General features: G+C 44.0%; 1 protein-coding gene across 6 annotated transcripts in view; it reads left to right on the top strand.

The window, feature by feature from the left end:
• Nucleotides 1-19,745, top strand: part of ANK1 (ankyrin 1) — a 319,396-nt gene that overhangs the window by 175,528 nt on the left and 124,123 nt on the right. For 5 of the 6 annotated variants that reach the window (XM_030202060.1, XM_030202058.1, XM_030202061.1 and 2 more), the window contains 8 exons: nt 820-912; nt 1,242-1,314; nt 1,688-1,711; nt 7,561-7,657; nt 11,975-12,053; nt 12,510-12,613; nt 14,221-14,445; nt 16,429-16,583. In XM_030202060.1, the coding sequence (XP_030057920.1) occupies nt 820-912; nt 1,242-1,314; nt 1,688-1,711; nt 7,561-7,657; nt 11,975-12,053; nt 12,510-12,613; nt 14,221-14,445; nt 16,429-16,583 (850 nt within the window). The remainder of the gene's footprint in view (nt 1-819; nt 913-1,241; nt 1,315-1,687; nt 1,712-7,560; nt 7,658-11,974; nt 12,054-12,509; nt 12,614-14,220; nt 14,446-16,428; nt 16,584-19,745) is intronic. The other variant, XM_030202059.1, reaches the window with a different exon arrangement.

Genomic DNA, 19,745 nt, shown 5'->3' with positions numbered 1-19,745 from the left:
CCTTTCTTATAGGCTTGCGTTTCTCCTCTCATGTTCAGTGACTGTGTCACTGATGAGCTTTGACCTGTCCACTTCACTTATTAGGTAGGCCTTCCCCTTCCTCATGAGCTACAATCTTATTCTGTATCCTTCTCTTTTTAGCATAAACCAATTTTTATTGGTGAATCAACAGTACAACTGATACAATTCAATAGAACCACATCAGATACAATCCTTCTTTAGTAACTGGTTATTGCAGATTTCAAACCAACACAATCACCCCCCCCCCCCCTGAACATTACTATGAACCCACATTGGTATTTGTCACCATAAAACCAAACCCCATAAACTAATGATTACCACATCCCAAACCCAATATATTCCAATATCTTGCCTCTCTCTCTCCTTCACCGGCCCTTATTAATGTGGTCATCACTATGATCTTATGCTCATTTCCTAATATAGCAAGATAAGGGAAGGGCTCTCCATTTATAGACTATGACTCAGAACTGCAGTCATAGGGTATGATCCCACTGTAGCTCCTTGTCAACCCTGGGCCTGCAGTCAGAGGGTGAAATGCCACTGTAGTACCTCCTCAACACTCCAGTGAGATCAGTGCTGGGATCTGCTATGCTGAATGCTCAGTTAAAGCATCACTTTATACTCCTTGTGAGATAAACTGACTTGTCTCCCTGCAGTGGAGAACTCTGCATTTGCAACCCACCAGCATGGTTCTGTAAGGAAAACCTGACCAAATATAAAACATTCAAAAAATGTCTTTATGTGTGTGTGATGTACTTCAATCCACCTTGAGTATATCTCTTTCATCATCTCTTTCAGAATGGTAGCACACCACTGGCTATTGCCCAGCGTCTTGGCTATATATCGGTAACAGATGTACTCAAAATTGTTACAGAGGAAACGAGCATCACAGTAAGTCTTTATGGAGATACCTATTGTTTCCCCATCCCAGAAGTCATCTCTCTGGACTCATTCCCTGTTCCCTGTCCCAGGAGATATCTCATCTGAGATATCTCTTCTGACACCTGCTGCTCCAAGGAGACATCTCTCCTGACATCCCATTCTTCCTATCCTGGATGACATCTCTACCGACATACCCCTTGCCTACCATTTCGGGAGACATCTTTCCTGTCACTCCCTTGCTCTCTGTCCCAGGAGACTTCCCCTGAGAGAATCTGTCTAGTGAGAAGCTTGAAGTGGAGTTTGGGAAGGATGCCTTATGATTGTCTCTTCTCATATAGACTGTCAGCGAGAAGCACCGTATGAGCTTTCCTGAAACTGTGGATGAGATCCTGGATGTTTCTGAAGATGAAGGTAAGAGGAGATGTCTATGATCAATAACTCTATCTCTAGTGTTGCAGTTACATTAGAATAGCCAGGACATGGATGCATTTCACATTTGCTCCCTTGTCGTGTTGGTACATCCATCTGGCATCCTAAAGAGCATGTTTCTGTGATATGAGCAGTGTTGAGTCCCAGGCTGAGACTGACTAAGTCCCCAGTCTCAGCTTTGTATTTGAGGAGACATTGATATCCCGAGTCAGTTCCTGTGATCCTTTTGAAAGCTGCCTGCTAGTATCGCTCAGTGTGGCTTTAGCCTTGTCAGTATGTGTGACACAGTGAAGCCATGACTTGGATCTTGTTGCCGTGTGGCTTGGGTGATTAAATCTGCTTTTTTACCTTCTAGGAACTTCTCGTGTCCCTGTAACGGGTATGGAATTCTGTTTGTGTTCATCAGCTCCCTGAATCACTAACTCATGTTCCACTTCTCATTAGTCTCATGAACCCCAGTGTGGGCACTAAAATTGAAGCCTGTAGTGTCACATAGCCATAAAGCCATTTTGTTTTTGCAGGTCTTTCTATTACTTTGTCTGTGTCCATACTGCTGTCTTTGTGGTAGCTGCATGCTTTGTAATTGCTGCATCTCATTCTTGTCTACCCAAGATCACAACAGAAAAGGGGAATGCAGTTTAGAGCAAGGTCCCTGTTTCCAACTTCATCTACATCTTTGTCCCCAAATCCTGGCACAGCAAACGTGACCTACACAACCATCAAATGAAAGGTGTACCCTAGCTCTGTGTCTGAAAGGATATATACTCCACATCATATCCTTTCCAATTTCCTCATTACTGTGAAAAAAAGGAGAAAGTCTGAAGTTGTATATTGGGATAAGTGATAGGTCCTTAGCCCATCTCAGCCTCTCCTGGAGGGACCATCCTCACCCAGGGTTAGTGGAGATTCCTTCCTAACTGTTCCCTAGCACTGTCTTCCTTCTCCCTTGACAGAAAACTTAAATGCCAGTCAGTCAAGTTTTCAAGATGTCAATAGTGAATATGCATGAGCCAGATTTGCATGTACTGCCTCTCCTGTACGCATATCTGCCTCGCATATAAATTCATTGTGAATATTCTGAAACCCAAATGCTTTGGTGTACCCCCTGCTCTAGAAAGACTTGCCTATCTTGAGGTGGGAAGTTAGCCTAATACAGCAAGAGAGACGTTTGTTTTCTCTAAGTTATTCAAATCAGCCTTTGAAATAGCTGGTCACATGTCTGTAAATATCTTTTCTTGCTTTTGATACTGAAGGATAAAATGGTAGCAATCACAGATACAACATGAAGAGACTGAAATTCATTAGTGATTCTTTCATAATATTGTTCCATAAAAAAAGCTGTTTTTGTGGGATCTGGGGATAGGTAAGACCAAAGAGTTGTGGACAAGTGTGACAGATTGGGAAATCTGGGTGAACCAGAGCCCATTCAGTTTTGCCTCAGGCCCACCCAGCAGCCAGACACACAGTCATGTAGCTGGTGGGAATCCCTAGGCCCCACCAGCTGAAGAAACTGGGAGCCACCTGGAGTCTTCAAAATCATAGCAGTTAGCAGCATCAGGTAGAGTCTCTGGTGCAGGCAACGGGAGCATGCTCCATTCTCATGCACGCTCGCAATGCCAGCATCAGGGGGTGAATATGCTGCCGCCAACTGCCATGATTTAGCAGTCTCTGGGCCACTCCAGACTTCTTCAGCTGATGGGGCTTAGGGATCCCTGCCAGCTAAGGCAGTTTTAATTTTATATTTTGGAGGGGTGGGGGAGAGCAAGAGGGAAGAGTAAAGGGGGGAGCCAGAAGAAATGGGGTGCCTAGTGCCCACCCAAACCAACTATTGGCCCACCCCGAAACTTGGCTCTGGCTATGCCACTGCTGGATAGACGAGACAGACCATACAAAGAGAAAAACTCGCATCAAATAAGATAAACATAGCAAAATACTGGACAAGAAGAGCCTTAAAAACAAAAAGAGAAATGAACTGAATATATGTGAACTAGAGTAAAAGGTGGAAATGGTTTTATTGTCTCAAAGAAAACGTGTTAGATCCTAGAGGGCCAGCTTTCAGGTGCTATTCCAAAGGAGATCTCAGAAAATGCTGCAGCAAAAGCCACTAGGCTCAAGAGTTAAAAAGCATTATCTGGATGGCATCACCTGCTGTCCAACTGAGTGCTGCAGGTCGGGTTTATCCAGATAAGTGCTCCTGGATGAGTCTTTCTAATGATTTCTCTGGATAAGAGCTGCTGGATTGGTCTTTCTAATGATTTATCCGAATAAGAGCTGCTGGATGAGTCTTTCTAATGATTTGTCCGGATAAGTGCTGCAGGATGAGTCTTTGTAATGATTTGTCCGGATAAGTGCTGCAGGATGAGTCTTTGTAATGATTTGTCTGGATAAGAGCTGCTGGCTGGGTCTTTCTAAGCATTTATCCGGATAAGAGCTGGTGGATGAGTCTTTCTAATGATTGGTCCGGATAAGTGCTGCAGGATGAGTCTTTGTAATGATTTGTCTGGATAAGTGCTGCTGGATGAGTCTTTCTAATGATTTGTCCGGATAAGTGCTGCAGGATGAGTCTTTCTAATGATTTGTCTGGATAAGTGCTGCTGGATGAGTCTTTCTAATGATTTATCTGGATAAGTGCTGCAGGATGAGTCTTTCTAATGATTTGTCTGGATAAGTGCTGCTGGATGAGTCTTTCTAATGATTTGTCTGGATAAGAGCTGCTGGATGAGTCTTTCTAATGATTTGTCCGGATAAGTGCTGCAGGATGAGTCTTTGTAATGATTTGTCCGGATAAGTGCTGCAGGATGAGTCTTTGTAATGATTTGTCTGGATAAGTGCTGCTGGATGAGTCTTTCTAATGATTTGTCCGGATAAGTGCTGCAGGATGAGTCTTTCTAATGATTTGTCTGGATAAGTGCTGCTGGATGAGTCTTTCTAATGATTTATCTGGATAAGTGCTCCTGGCTGGGTCTTTCTAATGATTTATCTGGATAAGAGCTGCTGGCTGGGTCTTTCTAAGCAGTTATCCGGATAAGTGCTGTTGAATGAGTCTTTCTAATGATTTGTCCGGATAAGAGCTGGTGGATGAGTCTTTCTAATGATTTGTCCGGATAAGTGCTGCAGGATGAGTCTTTGTAATGATTTGTCTGGATAAGTGCTGCTGGATGAGTCTTTCTAATGATTTGTCCGGATAAGTGCTGCAGGATGAGTCTTTCTAATGATTTGTCTGGATAAGTGCTGCTGGATGAGTCTTTCTAATGATTTATCTGGATAAGTGCTCCTGGCTGGGTCTTTCTAATGATTTATCTGGATAAGAGCTGCTGGCTGGGTCTTTCTAAGCAGTTATCCGGATAAGTGCTGTTGAATGAGTCTTTCTAATGATTTGTCCGGATAAGAGCTGGTGGATGAGTCTTTCTAATGATTTGTCCGGATAAGTGCTGCTGGATGAGTCTTTCTAATGATTTATCTGGATAAGTGCTGCAGGATGAGTCTTTCTAATGATTTGTCTGGATAAGTGCTGCTGGATGAGTCTTTCTAATGATTTGTCTGGATAAGAGCTGCTGGATGAGTCTTTCTAATGATTTGTCCGGATAAGTGCTGCAGGATGAGTCTTTGTAATGATTTGTCCGGATAAGTGCTGCAGGATGAGTCTTTGTAATGATTTGTCTGGATAAGTGCTGCTGGATGAGTCTTTCTAATGATTTGTCCGGATAAGTGCTGCAGGATGAGTCTTTCTAATGATTTATCTGGATAAGTGCTCCTGGCTGGGTCTTTCTAATGATTTATCTGGATAAGAGCTGCTGGCTGGGTCTTTCTAAGCATTTATCCGGATAAGTGCTGCTGGATGAGTCTTTCTAATGATTTATCTGGATAAGTGCTGCAGGATGAGTCTTTCTAATGATTTGTCTGGATAAGTGCTGCTGGATGAGTCTTTCTAATGATTTGTCTGGATAAGAGCTGCTGGATGAGTCTTTCTAATGATTTGTCCGGATAAGTGCTGCAGGATGAGTCTTTGTAATGATTTGTCCGGATAAGTGCTGCAGGATGAGTCTTTGTAATGATTTGTCTGGATAAGTGCTGCTGGATGAGTCTTTCTAATGATTTGTCCGGATAAGTGCTGCAGGATGAGTCTTTCTAATGATTTGTCTGGATAAGTGCTGCTGGATGAGTCTTTCTAATGATTTATCTGGATAAGTGCTCCTGGCTGGGTCTTTCTAATGATTTATCTGGATAAGAGCTGCTGGCTGGGTCTTTCTAAGCAGTTATCCGGATAAGTGCTGTTGAATGAGTCTTTCTAATGATTTGTCCGGATAAGAGCTGGTGGATGAGTCTTTCTAATGATTTGTCCGGATAAGTGCTGCAGGATGAGTCTTTGTAATGATTTGTCTGGATAAGTGCTGCTGGATGAGTCTTTCTAATGATTTGTCCGGATAAGTGCTGCAGGATGAGTCTTTCTAATGATTTGTCTGGATAAGTGCTGCTGGATGAGTCTTTCTAATGATTTATCTGGATAAGTGCTCCTGGCTGGGTCTTTCTAATGATTTATCTGGATAAGAGCTGCTGGCTGGGTCTTTCTAAGCAGTTATCCGGATAAGTGCTGTTGAATGAGTCTTTCTAATGATTTGTCCGGATAAGAGCTGGTGGATGAGTCTTTCTAATGATTTGTCCGGATAAGTGCTGCTGGATGAGTCTTTGTAATGATTTGTCTGGATAAGTGCTCCTGGCTGGGTCTTTCTAAGCATTTATCCGGATAAGTGCTGCTGGATGAGTCTGTCTAATGATTTGTCCGGATAAGTGCTGCAGGATGAGTCTTTATAATGATTTGTCCGGATAAGTGCTCCTGGCTGGGTCTTTCTAATGATTTATCTGGATAAGAGCTGCTGGCTAGGTCTTTCTAAGCAGTTATCCGGATAAGTGCTGTTGAATGAGTCTTTCTAATGATTTGTCCGGATAAGAGCTGGTGGATGAGTCTTTCTAATGATTTGTCCGGATAAGTGCTGCTGGCTGGGTCTAATTAGTGATTTATCCTGTCGCTAGCTGGTCTTTCTAGTGATTTATTCGGATAAGTGCTGCTAGCTGTTTCTTTAATGATTTATCTGGATAAGTTCTGCTGGTCGGGTTATCCAGCGATTTATATGGATAAGTGCTGTGTCTGGTGCTTAGAGCAATGTGTCTTTTGAATGCAGAAATGCTTTTTCTATGAGAAGAAATGGTATAACATTTTCATAGAAGAAAGTCTCACACACATTTTCTTGTTCATTTATTAATATTAATATGCACTAACACCATTACTACGTGTTATCTGCCTCAGGGCAAATTGCATAAAATGGGCCCTGGAGCAGATAATGCACAATAATGGCGTTAGCCCATACTGTTAGTAAATGACCCCCCCCCCCCCCCCCCCACACACACACACACACACACACACTTTGTGGAAGTAATTCTCTCCTTTAAGTTCAGCATTTCTAGATTGATGTATAATTTAGTTAATCCGCATGGTAAGCCCCCATATAATACACATTATTTAAAAAATTATAGTGAAGTGTATCTTTAAAATATCTTTAAACTGGTATGATTGCTAAAAGATCATTGTTTACTATTAGCTACATGTCAAGTAGCCAAATCCATCAAAATTTCACAGGAGGATCACAGTCAACCCTCTTGCTCCTTCTAACTCTCAGCACTAAGCATCTATACCCAACCCAACCCAACGTCTTCCTCCTCGCCCCTTCCTATTATTTCTGTTGATCCCTGCTTATCTCTTTGACCCCGCTCTTCTGGTCCTCACTGCACAGTGGCTGTCCACACATGGCTGTGCTGTGAGGGGAACATTTCCGCAGTAGAGTGAATGTGCTGCAAGAGAAGCCCCTGCTATTTGTTGATAGTCAGATATCATCCTCCCATAGGCACAGAGCATTCAAAATGAGAGTTTCTAGAAGCCACCTAAATTTTGCTTCCTCCTTTTTATAAACCTGCCTCCCCCCATCCTCTAAACCCAGAATTGTGGATCTAAGGTTGAATTTAATCTCCTTTCATGGGTAACATCTTCTTGTGTTCAGTAGAAGCACGATATAAGATCAGCCATTCCCCTTTATCCCTTTCCTTATAGTGACAGCGCTGCCACATTCACTCTGTGGTATGTCTCATTAGACTGGCAGAGAGAACCTGTTCCGCTGTCTGTCTGTTTCTTTATCTTTCTAGTCTTCTGTTACCTTCAAATTGTGTTGATTTCAGGAGAAGACCTGCTTGGACCTTCCCACGAGAGACAAGAATCCCAAGAACGAGATGAAGAGAAGGAAATGCTGGAATTTGTACCTAAACTGGACCAAGTGTAAGATGCTCAAAGGGTCATAGGCATCCAGCACATGATGTATAGGAGGGAAGAAATGTGTCTTGGGCACAGAGGGGCTCGTAGTGCATGAGCAGGGCAGGAGTCATGCATAAGCAAACTAGGCAAACGCCTAAGGTCCAGGTCAAGAAGGGGTCCGCATACCAGCTGTGTCTCCCACATGAAAATGATAGATGTGGGAAACTAGGGATCAGAAAGGTTGTCAACCTTTGGTTTTGATTAAGGGAGGCCAGTGGCTGTCAGACCCCTTAAATCAATATAATTGGCAATAATCTGCATACCGACATGCTGTGCTCCTCTTTTCCCCTTTCCATGGCGCCAGTCTCTCCCCAGGCCTCTGAATCCTCATCTTCCCTCATTACCTGCATGCCTCTCTTCCCTCTCCCATCCTTTCTGTATGGATCTCCACTCTCCCTCTAGTCCCTCCCTTCAGCTCATCTCTCCAAGGCAACCCAGGGAAGGCGCAGGGGCTGTGCTTAAGTAAAGTAACTAAATCAGTGTGCACGCTTGCAAAATGGGGTTGGCCATTGGGACCATGGGCCTACCCATCAGCAACTAGACAGCTTGGAGGCATAGACTGGAGATTGGTTTGTTTGGCTTCTCCAACCAAAATGCCCTTCTGCTGTCCCTGCTCCTGCTATGGTGTCTGTGCAGATTTTCAGGTCCAAGCTTAAGGTGAGTTACAAACTCAGTTACAGTTGAAACATCCATGCCCTAAGAGACCTATTCACTGACCTACAGAAAAATAGTGCGTTCCGCACATTCACATTCTACCACAAGAAAATTACTGCAGGATTCACTAATCCGCAGTACCGCTGTGAAACCCACAGTAAAAAAAAATTTTGTATTGCTGCAGCTGGGAACATTATCGGCCACTGTAATGTGAGATAGTAGGCTCCAGATGTGCCAGCATATTTCTTTGTGACTGGTCTATTGCTTTAAACATGCCTCCTGGCTGAAATTAGTGGTGGGGTAGTAATGAGGGGCATATCCACCTTCTAGCATTTCCGAGAATATATAATATAAACCCAAGCCCCACTTCTTTGTTGTAAATATTACAGACCCCTTTCTTGCTTCTCCTGGCATCTACTGCCTGTGCCTGTGGTCTAGTGCGGGGGAGGAGCGATCAGCAATCTCTGCTGCTCCAGTGACTCCATTTTCAAAAAGTCTTGCAGTACTTTCACTAAAGGACAAAGGCTAGTGGTAGTACCGCAAGACAGCCACTAAGGGCCCGATATTCAGCCACTGGTGATCAGCGTCTTGCTGACCGTGGCCAGCATGAAACCCAGAAATTCAATGCCGGATACTACTACTACTATTTAGCATTTCTATAGCGCTACAAGGCGTTTGCAGCACTGCAAAAACATAGAAGAAAGACAGTCCCTGCTCAAAGAGCTTACAAACTAATAGACAAAAAATAAATAAAGTAAGCAAATCAAATCAATTAATGTGAACGGGAAGGAAGAGAGGAGGGTAGGTGGAGGCGAATGGTTACAAGTCAAAAGCAATATTAAAGAGGTGGGCTTTCAGTCTAGATTTAAAGGTGGCCAAGGATGGAGCAAGACGTAGGGGCTCAGGAAGTTTATTCCAGGCGTAGGGTGCAGCGAGACAGAAGGCGCAAAGTCTGGAGTTGGCAGTAGTGGAGAAGGGAACAGATAAGAAGGATTTATCCATGGAGCGGAGTGCACGGGAAGGGGTGTAGGGAAGGACGAGTGTGGAGAGATACTGGGGAGCAGCAGAGTGAGTACATTTATAGGTTAGTAGAAGAAGTTTGAACAGGATGCGAAAACGGATAGGGAGCCAGTGAAGGGTCTTGAGGAGAGGGGTAGTATGAGTAAAGCGACCCTGGCGGAAGACGAGACGGGCAGCAGAGTTTTGAACCGACTGGAGAGGGGAGAGGTGACTAAGTGGGAGGCCAGCAAGAAGCAGATTGCAGTAGTCTAAACGAGAGGTGACAAGGGTGTGGATGAGGGTTTTGGTAGAGTGCCCGGAAAGAAAAGGGCGGATTTTACGGATGTTGTAAAGAAAGAAACGACAGGTCTTGGCAATCTGCTGGATATGAGCAGAGAAGGAGAGAGAAGAGTCAAAGATGACCCCAAGGTTTCGAGCTGAGGAGACAGGGAGAATGAGGGAGCCATCAACAGAAATAGAAAACGGGGGGAGCGGGGAGGTGGGTTTGGGGGGGAAAATGAGAAGCTCGGTTTTGGTCATATTTAATTTCAGGTGGCGTTGAGACATCCAGACAGCAATGTCAGACAAGCACCAGTATGGAATTTCCAGGTTTCTGGAACCAGCTAATGCAGAGCTGGTTACATGCGATATTCAGCAGTTAACCAGCTATGGGTTACCACATAAATATAGGACTGACTTTTATGCAGTCCTGGTTATGCGGTTAACCTTGCTGGTTTAGTGCTGAATATTGGCACTTAACTGCCAAGTGCTGACTCTGCCCCTATATTGCCCCCCAACTAGCCAGATTTCAGTTTGGCGTTAACCAGTTATTTTCAGCGGTACTAACCAATTAAGTGCTGCTGAAAATTAGTGGTTAGCCCTGAACGGGCGACTTAACTGGCCAGGAGCCATTTAAATCGCTTTGAATATCAACCCCCTAAGGGCTCAGATGGCACCATAGGAATTTGAGAGGAAGTAAGGTAAGGGTTCTCTCATAGCTCCTGTATTCTATGTATGCTGATCTATAGGCCGGGATGTGCCAGCCAGGGTCTCCTTTCAGCCCTGATCCCAGTGGCAGCAATAGCAAGAATTTAATGTAAGCCTATGAGCAAGTGTGTTCTCTCAGGCTACTACTACTACTACTTATCATTTCTATAGCGCTACAAGGCATACGCAGCGCTGTACACCATACACAAAAAGACAGTCACTGCTCAAAGAGCTTACAATCTAGATAAGACAGGTAAAACAGACAGAACAATTAAGGGTAAGGGAATAAAGAGGTGAGGATAAGAGGACAGGAATAAAGAGGTGAGGATAAAAGGACAGGGCAAGTGAGTCCCCCTCCTCCAGAAGAGCTTCCTATTACTAAGGAAATCTGTGTATGTGTGCATTCTTCTTTCCAATAAATCACCACAGCTCCATGACTTTTGTATGCTGGGTGTCTCTCTCCTCTTACCCGCCCCCCCCCCCCCCCCCCAAGCTGCTTTCAAGTGATTCCCAAATCATGGGATCAGAGAGAGCTGAGTCCTTTCTACTGTGGATCTTCCCATCCTGTTTCTCCCTAACTAGCAGCCTGTTGAAACAAGAGAAGCGGTGTGGGGGGGGGGGGGGGGGGAGGTAGGGTTAGAGTGATAGTGGAGCAGACACGTCAGAACAAAAAACGATTGAAGGACTTATTTCCAAAATTCTAAATCCAATGCTTCCAATATGGATTTCGCAGGTTTTGGACATAAGGCTTTCAATTGCCCTGTTCTTGTAGTCCATTCCCACTTGTTTCCCCCGCAGGTTGCCTAAAGGTGGGGCGGGGGGGGGGGGGGGGGGCGGGAGAAAGAGGTTGGATTCACATGCAGCAGGGCTTTCCTGTGTATTTCCTAGGTGAAACGTGACAGTTCCCAGGTACAGGAGACAGAGAGCTCCTTCAAAATCTGAATCTGGAGGGACTGCCTAGGTTATTGTAAACTGGGCCAGCTAGTGGTATCTGTTATTGCAATCAAGAAAATACAGGCAGTGAGCATCTGTGACGCATATTACTGTAGTAAAAAAAATACAGGCGGTGAGCACCAGCTGTACACATTACTGCAAAAATATGTATCATTGATGCACATGGCTTGCACATTTCATTTTAGAAGTAATTTATAGTTACTTCTGCATTTTCTCAGCTCTTTTGAGGTTCTTTTGGTGTGAGCATTACCAGCAATAGAAAGGAGGTGTGGATTAATGGCGAACACGTGATTTTCAAATCAGGAGGGCTCCTGGGATACTGCAAGTGACATCTATCCTGCTCTGTGTGTCCCTGTAATAATCACCCTGTTCCCTCCCTCTGGGTTGCTGCTGAGTCAGGGGAGGCTGCAGTTGTGTTTTCTAATCTGTGAGGAAAATTACTGTTATATAATTATTAGCTGCTCTAGAACGAGTCTTGGCAAGAGTTAAGTCCTGGCACTAAATCTTTATCCTATACTATCCTTCCTCCGATTTGTCCCTGAAATAGAACAGAAGAGTGCATGTTTCCACCTGTTGATGTGTTATAAACGTGCCATTCTCCATGTTGCATGCTACTACTTCACCTTAGGCCTTTTCTCTTGTGCCGGGTCACTTCTTCTTCTGATTGCCTCTCTTGATTGTGGGCAGGGAGAAATCACCAGCCATCCCCAGAATCCCGTGCGTCACACCAGAGATTGTCGCAATCAAGCCAGAGGAGCGAGAGCAGGTACACCGTGCTGTCACACCATGCTGCTCCCTGTGCTCCTGTTCCCTCTCTTTATCATCCTCTATAATCTTTTCTCCTACACTTTCAATTCATCACCCCTAGAATACTGCAATTCTACTCTGTTATACCCTCAGTATCATACTCTGTAAGCCTGTCCTCTTCTAATACTCTGTAATACTTTCTTTCCTCTTTATTGTATACAAGAATATTCTATACCTTTTTCATACCGTGTAACACTCTGCTTCATCTGTATCAAAACCTATCAATATTTCCTCTTTTTACTATAACCTGTAATACTTTACTGCAGCTTATTATTTTTTCCAATACTCAATTCCCTGTTTATTACTTCTGCAGTGCTCTGTTCTGTATTTATCATACTTGTAATGATTTGGTCTACTTTTATTACACTCTGTGCAGCATACGGTGTAGGGTGTAACTGTGAATTTGGTCTTTTAGGTTCATCTATACAAGGAGTTTGATGAGGATTCTCTAATTCCCAGTAGCCCTGCTACCGAGACCTCTGATAATGTGAGCCCTGTGAGCAGCCCTGTGCACACTGGGTGAGTATCTAACTCTGATAATGTGAATCCCATGAGCAGCCCTGTTCACACTGAGTATAGAGGATGACCAAAACTGGACTTTTCAGTTTCATCCAAAACCAACTGTGCCCCCCCCCCCCCCCTCCCCGGCAGAAAGCAGGCCCTCCGGGCTGTCCACACCCCCAACCACAAACCCTGCCCTCTCCGGGCCTACCTTAGAAGTCCTGGTAGTCTAATGGCCTCTTCGGACCCCGAGTCGCTCTTGCCCATGCTAGTCCTGCAATCAAAATGGCTGCCATGACTGCATGCTACAGCCTCACATGACTGCCGCTGGAGGTTGCAGCAGCCATTTTGAAATTGGAACTGGCACTATCTGAACTGGAAGTTATCTGGTTAGCAGTGATATTCCACCAACTAACTGGATAACTGTCTATTTAATAGTCGGAATACTACTGCTAACAGCTAGCCCAACCGGTCATCATTGACCCTGGATATTGAAAAGCAACCCCTATCTAGAAACAGTGGCTGAATATCCAGATCTATTTTAGCTGCATTGTTAAGTGTTTCTTTCCAGCACCATCTTCTGCCCATATCAACGGATCTCAGAAATTTCTCTTGCACAGCTGGGTTTATAACAAAAAAAACCCCACAGTACTGATTCCTCACAAGACCCAATGAAAAAGGGTAGAAATTGGGAAGGATAAATCCCCAGTGGATAACAGCCCATGGTTAAGATCTGTGGGGATATTCTGCAGAATGACCTTGTCTCACAGTCACTCTCACTTTTCATTATATAGCAGGAGTGCAGACACAAAACATATCCTATAGATTCACAACATGTTCATGTTACATTCAAGGTGTGCATGGTATGGTGACTAGGGTTACCATATGGCTCCAGAAAAAAGAGGCCAGATTGAGCCAGTCCAGATTTTACTTCCATTGAAACTATGCTGTGAAACTTATGAAGGGGTTCATGGTGGCACAAGTTGTAGCCTCTATTGTACCAAGGGTGGGGTAGTGAGGACAGTCCACCCTGGGTGCAGGCAGCAAGAGGGTGCGATAAGCAGTCGCGAAGCTATCGGCTCTGCTGGTCCCTTTTTCCAGAACAGGAAGTTGATGTCAGAGGAGGCAGGGGACCGGCAGAGCCGACAGCCGTGTGACTGCTCAGCGTACCCCCCCTTAGTCGGAGGAGGGGGTGCTCCACCCCATGTGGCAGCTATGGTCGGTACAAAAAAAGGAGTAGTGTGACCAGCAAGGCACCACCAATGACAATAGGAAGACGGAGCTTATAGTAGAAAAAAAAGCTTTATTAGTAATGCCCGACATGGCACCGTGTTTCGGCTACGTGCCTGCCTCAGGAGCTTTAGTGTGACTGTATAAGCTTGGGGATTTGAAGCACTTGCTGTCTTAGTATAAATATGGGGATTTGAAGCACTTGCTGTCTTAAAAAAGATGGTCAGTGCAGGAGAAAGGTAGTAAATGAAGATCTAAAGCAGGTGATCGCTGTATAGGTTTCTGAGAAATTTTGTAGCGTTTCCTCTTGCTTTGCTCCTCCTTCTCCTTCGATTTACTAATGTCAGGGGGTGTAATGATTTCTATGAAAGCCTGACAGATCTTTATCCCTTTAGGTTTTTGGTGAGCTTTATGGTGGATGCACGGGGCGGATCTATGAGAGGAAGTCGACACAATGGCCTGCGAGTTATTATTCCACCCAGAACCTGTGCTGCCCCCACTCGGATCACCTGTCGCTTAGTCAAACCGCAGAAATTAGCAACTCCACCAGCACTGGCTGAGGAAGAGGGTTTAGCCAGCAGGATTATTGCACTGGGTCCTGCTGGAGCTCAGTTCCTGAGGTAATTAAGAAAGAAACAGTCTCAGTTTTTGCTGGCTGCATTCTGGAGATGTGTGTCCGAAAGAGAATTAGCAAAAGCAATGAGGCCACAGACATCAGTAATTATGAAAATAGTAATAACACAGAAATAAAACAGTGGATCTACATACAGTTAAATCCTGACATGGCCATTTTTTGGCAAATCCTATATCAGGGTATATAGAAAGCAAATACAATTCTAAATCCATTGTTCCAGGTATCTATAAAATAATAAAACATTTTATTTATTTATTGCATTTGTATCCCACATTTTCCCACCTATTGGCAGGTTCAATGTGGCTTACATGGAACAAAGGGGTGGTAACAAAGTATTGAGCGGGATTAACAGTTTGATAGCTTTCTTGCAGGGAGTATTGAGCCAGGGTTAAGTACATTGGTAGGTTCAATGTGGTTTACATGGAACAAAGGGGTGGTAACAAGGTATTGAGCGGGATTAACAGTTTGATAGCGACAGTGAGACTCTTTAAGCTTTCTTGCAGGGAGTATTGAGCCATGGTTAAGTACATAGGGGATTCTATGGGTATTACATGACTATAATTAGAAAGTTATAAGAAAAGAGTTGAAGAACACTACATGGTCGAATAGGGTTACATCCTTGGTCAGGCATGTTCCAGATCCGGTGGACAGTGGGTACATAGTCTGTAAGATGTTTGGGTTATGGGTCTTGGTAGGGGGCATTAAATGTTTGGCTCCTGATTGGTCATTGTAAATTTGTGCCTCTTCCATTTGGACTATTGGATTTATGGGTAGAGTTCGATTGGTCCGCTGGATGGTTAGGTTAGTTCAACGGGGATGTGTTTTCTGAATAGGTGGGCCTTTAGGTGTTTTCGAAAGTTAGGTGGTTGTCATTCAATTTTAGGTCCTTTGGGAGTGTGCAGATTTGCAATTTCCCAGTAAAAATATTGAGGCCGATATTAAGCTTGTGGGAGACAGCCCACCTAAGTGCCGTCATCGGCACGGACACCAGTTATTCAATGCCAGCGCTGACCCCAGATATTTCCAGTGACTGGCATTGAATATCCAGGGGTTTTTTTTTGGCTGGCTCAAACTTAACAGTCTATGCCAATATTCAGCGCTGGCTGGTTAAACTTATAGCGGCCAAAGATAGGACTGCTATTTAGACGGTCCGATTTGGCCACTAAATTTAGCTGGTCAGCGCTGAATATTGCTGGTTATTGCACAATATAGCTGGTTATTTTTTTGGCACTAACCGGCAGTATTCAGTGAAGATGACTGGATATCTCACGCTGAATATTAGCGGTTAGGTGCCGAAACGCTATTTAACTGGTCAACAACCATTACTGACTGGTTAAATAGCGCTGAATATTGGCCAGATTGTACATAACATTTTACCATTAGAAAATAAACCCTTTCATAACACAGACCAGATTTAGAGTATTGTGTCATCAAAGACAAAGGTGTATTTCTGAAGCAATGCTGCTTGTGTAATCGATGGACAGATCAATAGGTACTCTGCAGTGGTTCCCAAACCTGATCCTAGAGGCACCCCAGCTAGTCAGGTTTTCAGGATATCCACAATGAATATTCATGAGATAGATTTGCATGCTTAACAATTGAGACTGCATCTGGGTGATATTGTACTATGCTTACAGTATTAGGTTTAAACAGCATGCTAATCATTCTGGCAGTGAAGTAGCAGAACAGTGATAAAGGCTTGCCTAAGATAACAATATCATACATATTCATTGTGGAAATCCTGAAAACCAGGCTGGGTTGTGGACCTCGAGGACTGGATTTGAGGATCCCTGCTTTAAACTCTGTGATAGGCCTGTGCCCTGTGCCCTTAATACAGGGGTTCTCAAACCTGCCCTGCCGGGACCCTCAGTCAGTTCAGTTTTCACACAGGTGAGACCAAGTGTATGAAAATGACTCATGGTACAGTTCCCATTCTTAAACCTTTCTCAAATATGCTTCTATCCTTCAGTCCTGTGATTGTGGAAATCCCTCACTTTGCATCTCTGGGCCGTGGTGACCGGGAGCTGGTTGTGTTGCGTAGTGAAAATGGTTCTGCATGGAAGGAACACCAGAACCGTTATGGAGACAAGGACCTGAACCAGGCCCTGGTTGGAATGGATGAAGGTAAGTGATGCAAAAAGACCTCCTGTAATATCTGCTTCATATTCAATCACTATCACAACACACACAAAGCTATTTTAGAGTGCAGGAAGATATGAAGAAAAAAAAAATCTGGATCTCTACAGCAACAAAGAAAGTTACTAAGAGAGAGAATACATCACCCAAGGGCACAGGTACTCTTGACGAGGAGTGGAAGACCTCTAGCACTATAGAGTGGATGAGGGTTCCCTGGGATGTCTCTGCCCAAGGGTTACCATATGGCTCCAGAAAAAGGAGGACGGATTAAGCCAGCCGGGTTTTACTTCCATTGCTTTCCATTGAAAGCAATGGAAGTAAAACCCGGCTGGCTCAATTACTTCCATTGAAAGCAATGGAAGTAAAACTCGGCTGGCTCAATCCATCCTCCTTTTTCTGGAGCCATATGGTAACCCTTCTGCACCCCTTGTCCTCTTCATCCCTGATCTCCTGTCTTCTGCCCACCTGGCCTGTGGCAGCAATGGAAAGAAATTAGCATGAGAGGTGAAGAGATGTTTACATTCACAGACCCTGGTGCAGCAGGCTCACCCACTCTTCTGCAAGAGTTTCTGTTACTAAGGAACTCAAGTTCTGGGCTGGTGACGGAAATGGGACCCCAGCACTCTCTTTTTCCCCTCTGCCTCCTATAACTAACAGCTCTCTGACTTGTGCTCTCTCCTTCTTCCCTCACTCTGCCCTCAGCTGTTCACAGGGAGCTGCAGCCTGAGCTGGGCCTATTTTAACACATCTCATCCTGTTTCTGCCCACAGACTGCCTCCTGTAATACAAAGAGAAGGGGTAAGGGAGAAAACAGTTGCTCAGCTTATTTTCCAGCTCTCCCTCTCCTATTTCTCCTAGTTAAACCTGCTTCACAGTATACAACCCTGCTTCACCCCCTTCCATCCAGTACATTGCAAACCAAAAAGCAGCTTTGCTCACTTCCTCTGCCCCTCCTCTCCAGTTTTCTACACCTTGCTTGAAGGAGTTAGGGCTGGAGTAGTAAAGAGCAGTTCCCAGGTATGGGGATCAGATGGTGCCTTCATAATTTGTCACCAGAGATACCTATATATGATGTTGCCTATGCCCAGATCTAGACCTGGCAGAAATTGGACATTTATAAGACTTTCCACCTAAGTGTGGATGCATTCACATGTGTACTGCCTATCGGCACATAATCTTACCCCGTTTAAGGAGGCATTATCTGGGGTGATGTTTTCCTTCAAACTTATAACTTGTACCTCTACATTTACAGAAGTATGCATATGCAGAAAAATGATGCATTAAATAGCCGTTGTAAATGTGTTTTCATTATTTTCCAGGAGTAATTTTCAAAATGAATAAGCATGTTATTTTCCCTAATACGGGCAGTTAGATTCTTATTAGATTCTTGATATATTACCTTTCTACGGTACGACCAAATATGATCACAATCTATGTTTTGTACCTGGGACAATGGAGGGTTTTGCTGAAAAGAAAATCGGTTGTGGAGGAGTGGCCTAGTGGTTAGAGTGGTGGACTTTGGTCCTGAGGAACTGAATTCAATTCCCACTTCAGACATAGGCAGCTCCTTGTGACTCTGGGCAAGTCACTTAACCCTCCATTTCCCCAGGTACAAATAAGTACCTGTATACAATATGTAAGCCACATTGAGCCTGCCATGAGTGGGAAGGCACGGGGTACAAATGTAACAACAACAAAAAAAGTTGCCTCTTTTATCTTCATGTCCTAACAAAATATTTATAAACAGAAAATAAGTTAGTGGGATAGTGGCTGATGGCATCTCACTCACTATTCTATGACCTTACGCTACAATTTTTTGCTTAGAATGCAAAGTTACGCATGCCAGTTATAGACTAGTCAGTTACACATATAACTTAATTGCTTAATTAGCTGCTATTTGTCATTAACAATCAATAATTGTCTGTGGTAGCGTGGATTAGCAGCTGGCTGCAGGAACGCAGTAAATGTGGCATACACAAGTTGTAGTTAACACAGTAAATGACAGCAGATAAAGACCTGCATGGTCCATCCAGTCTGCCCAACAAGCCAGCCAGAGACTCACCCACCACTCTGTGCAGGTTATAGTTGATCATGCTTAAACACTGGTTGGCAATTTGCCATCATGCCAACCACATATAGGCAGTTGAATATGATGGAGTCTTGGGACATTGCTATTGCATTGCTAACAGTATTTAATTTGCTAGTTAAGATGTCTTCCCCTTTCCCCTTGATTTGTACAGCACCCTCACTTGCATCATATGATGATAAAGTGATATACAATACTGAAGTTGCCAAATCCTTATCTGTCTTTTGCCTTTTTCGGGGTGTAGACCGTAGAAGTCTGTCCAGCATCGGCCTTAGTTCCCACTACTCTTGCCCTACACCAGCCATGTGGTGTTTCCATCCTCTTTCTATTTAGGTATCCCCTGTGTTTATCCCACACATTTTTTAATTCCCTGTTTTTGGCTCCATGACCTCTCCTAGTAGGACATTCCAGGTAAAAGTCAAAGCACTTTATTTATGCACACAAAGGGAAATAGTTCCAATAAAGTCTAATAAAGTCTCTTCTAACACAGTCACAGTTCCAGTAGCCTGTCCCTGACATGGCTCCACACTTCAAAATACAATAAGCTTTTTCAAGCATAATCACAGTTCCAATAGCCTGTCCCTGATATGGCTCCACACTTCAATATGAGAGGAAATCCGCTGGCAAGCGGAGAACTCAAACGCCCCACAGTAAAGACAACAAAGCACAAAAAAGTGGGAGAGCGACCAAGGCTACCAGAAACAGGAAGATGTTCTTTAATTAATTAAAAGTTTGTTTTGACGAGACCACCCAATTATTTTCAGAATAGTCTTTTTCAAGACTACTACACCATTGTTTGAAGAACCATCTTTATCATCATCCAGTCATAGTCTGTGCAAGAGACTGTTGTGACATCTTCAAAGGATCTTTCATCATCACTCTTCTGCAACATCCTGCACAGCAGACTCAGGCCTTACAGCCGAAACATGACGTTGTGTCGAGTCTTCAAACCTCCAATAAACTTTTAATTAAAGAACATCTTCCAGTTTCTGGTATCCTTGGTCGCCCTCCCACTTTTTTGTGCTTTCCACACTTCAATATGCAATAAGCTTTCTCAAGCATAA

The sequence above is a fragment of the Microcaecilia unicolor genome, chromosome 4 (genome assembly GCF_901765095.1).
Source record: "Microcaecilia unicolor chromosome 4, aMicUni1.1, whole genome shotgun sequence".
NCBI classification, from domain to species: Eukaryota; Metazoa; Chordata; class Amphibia; order Gymnophiona; family Siphonopidae; genus Microcaecilia; species Microcaecilia unicolor.
This window is presented reverse-complemented; position numbering and strand designations above follow the sequence as displayed.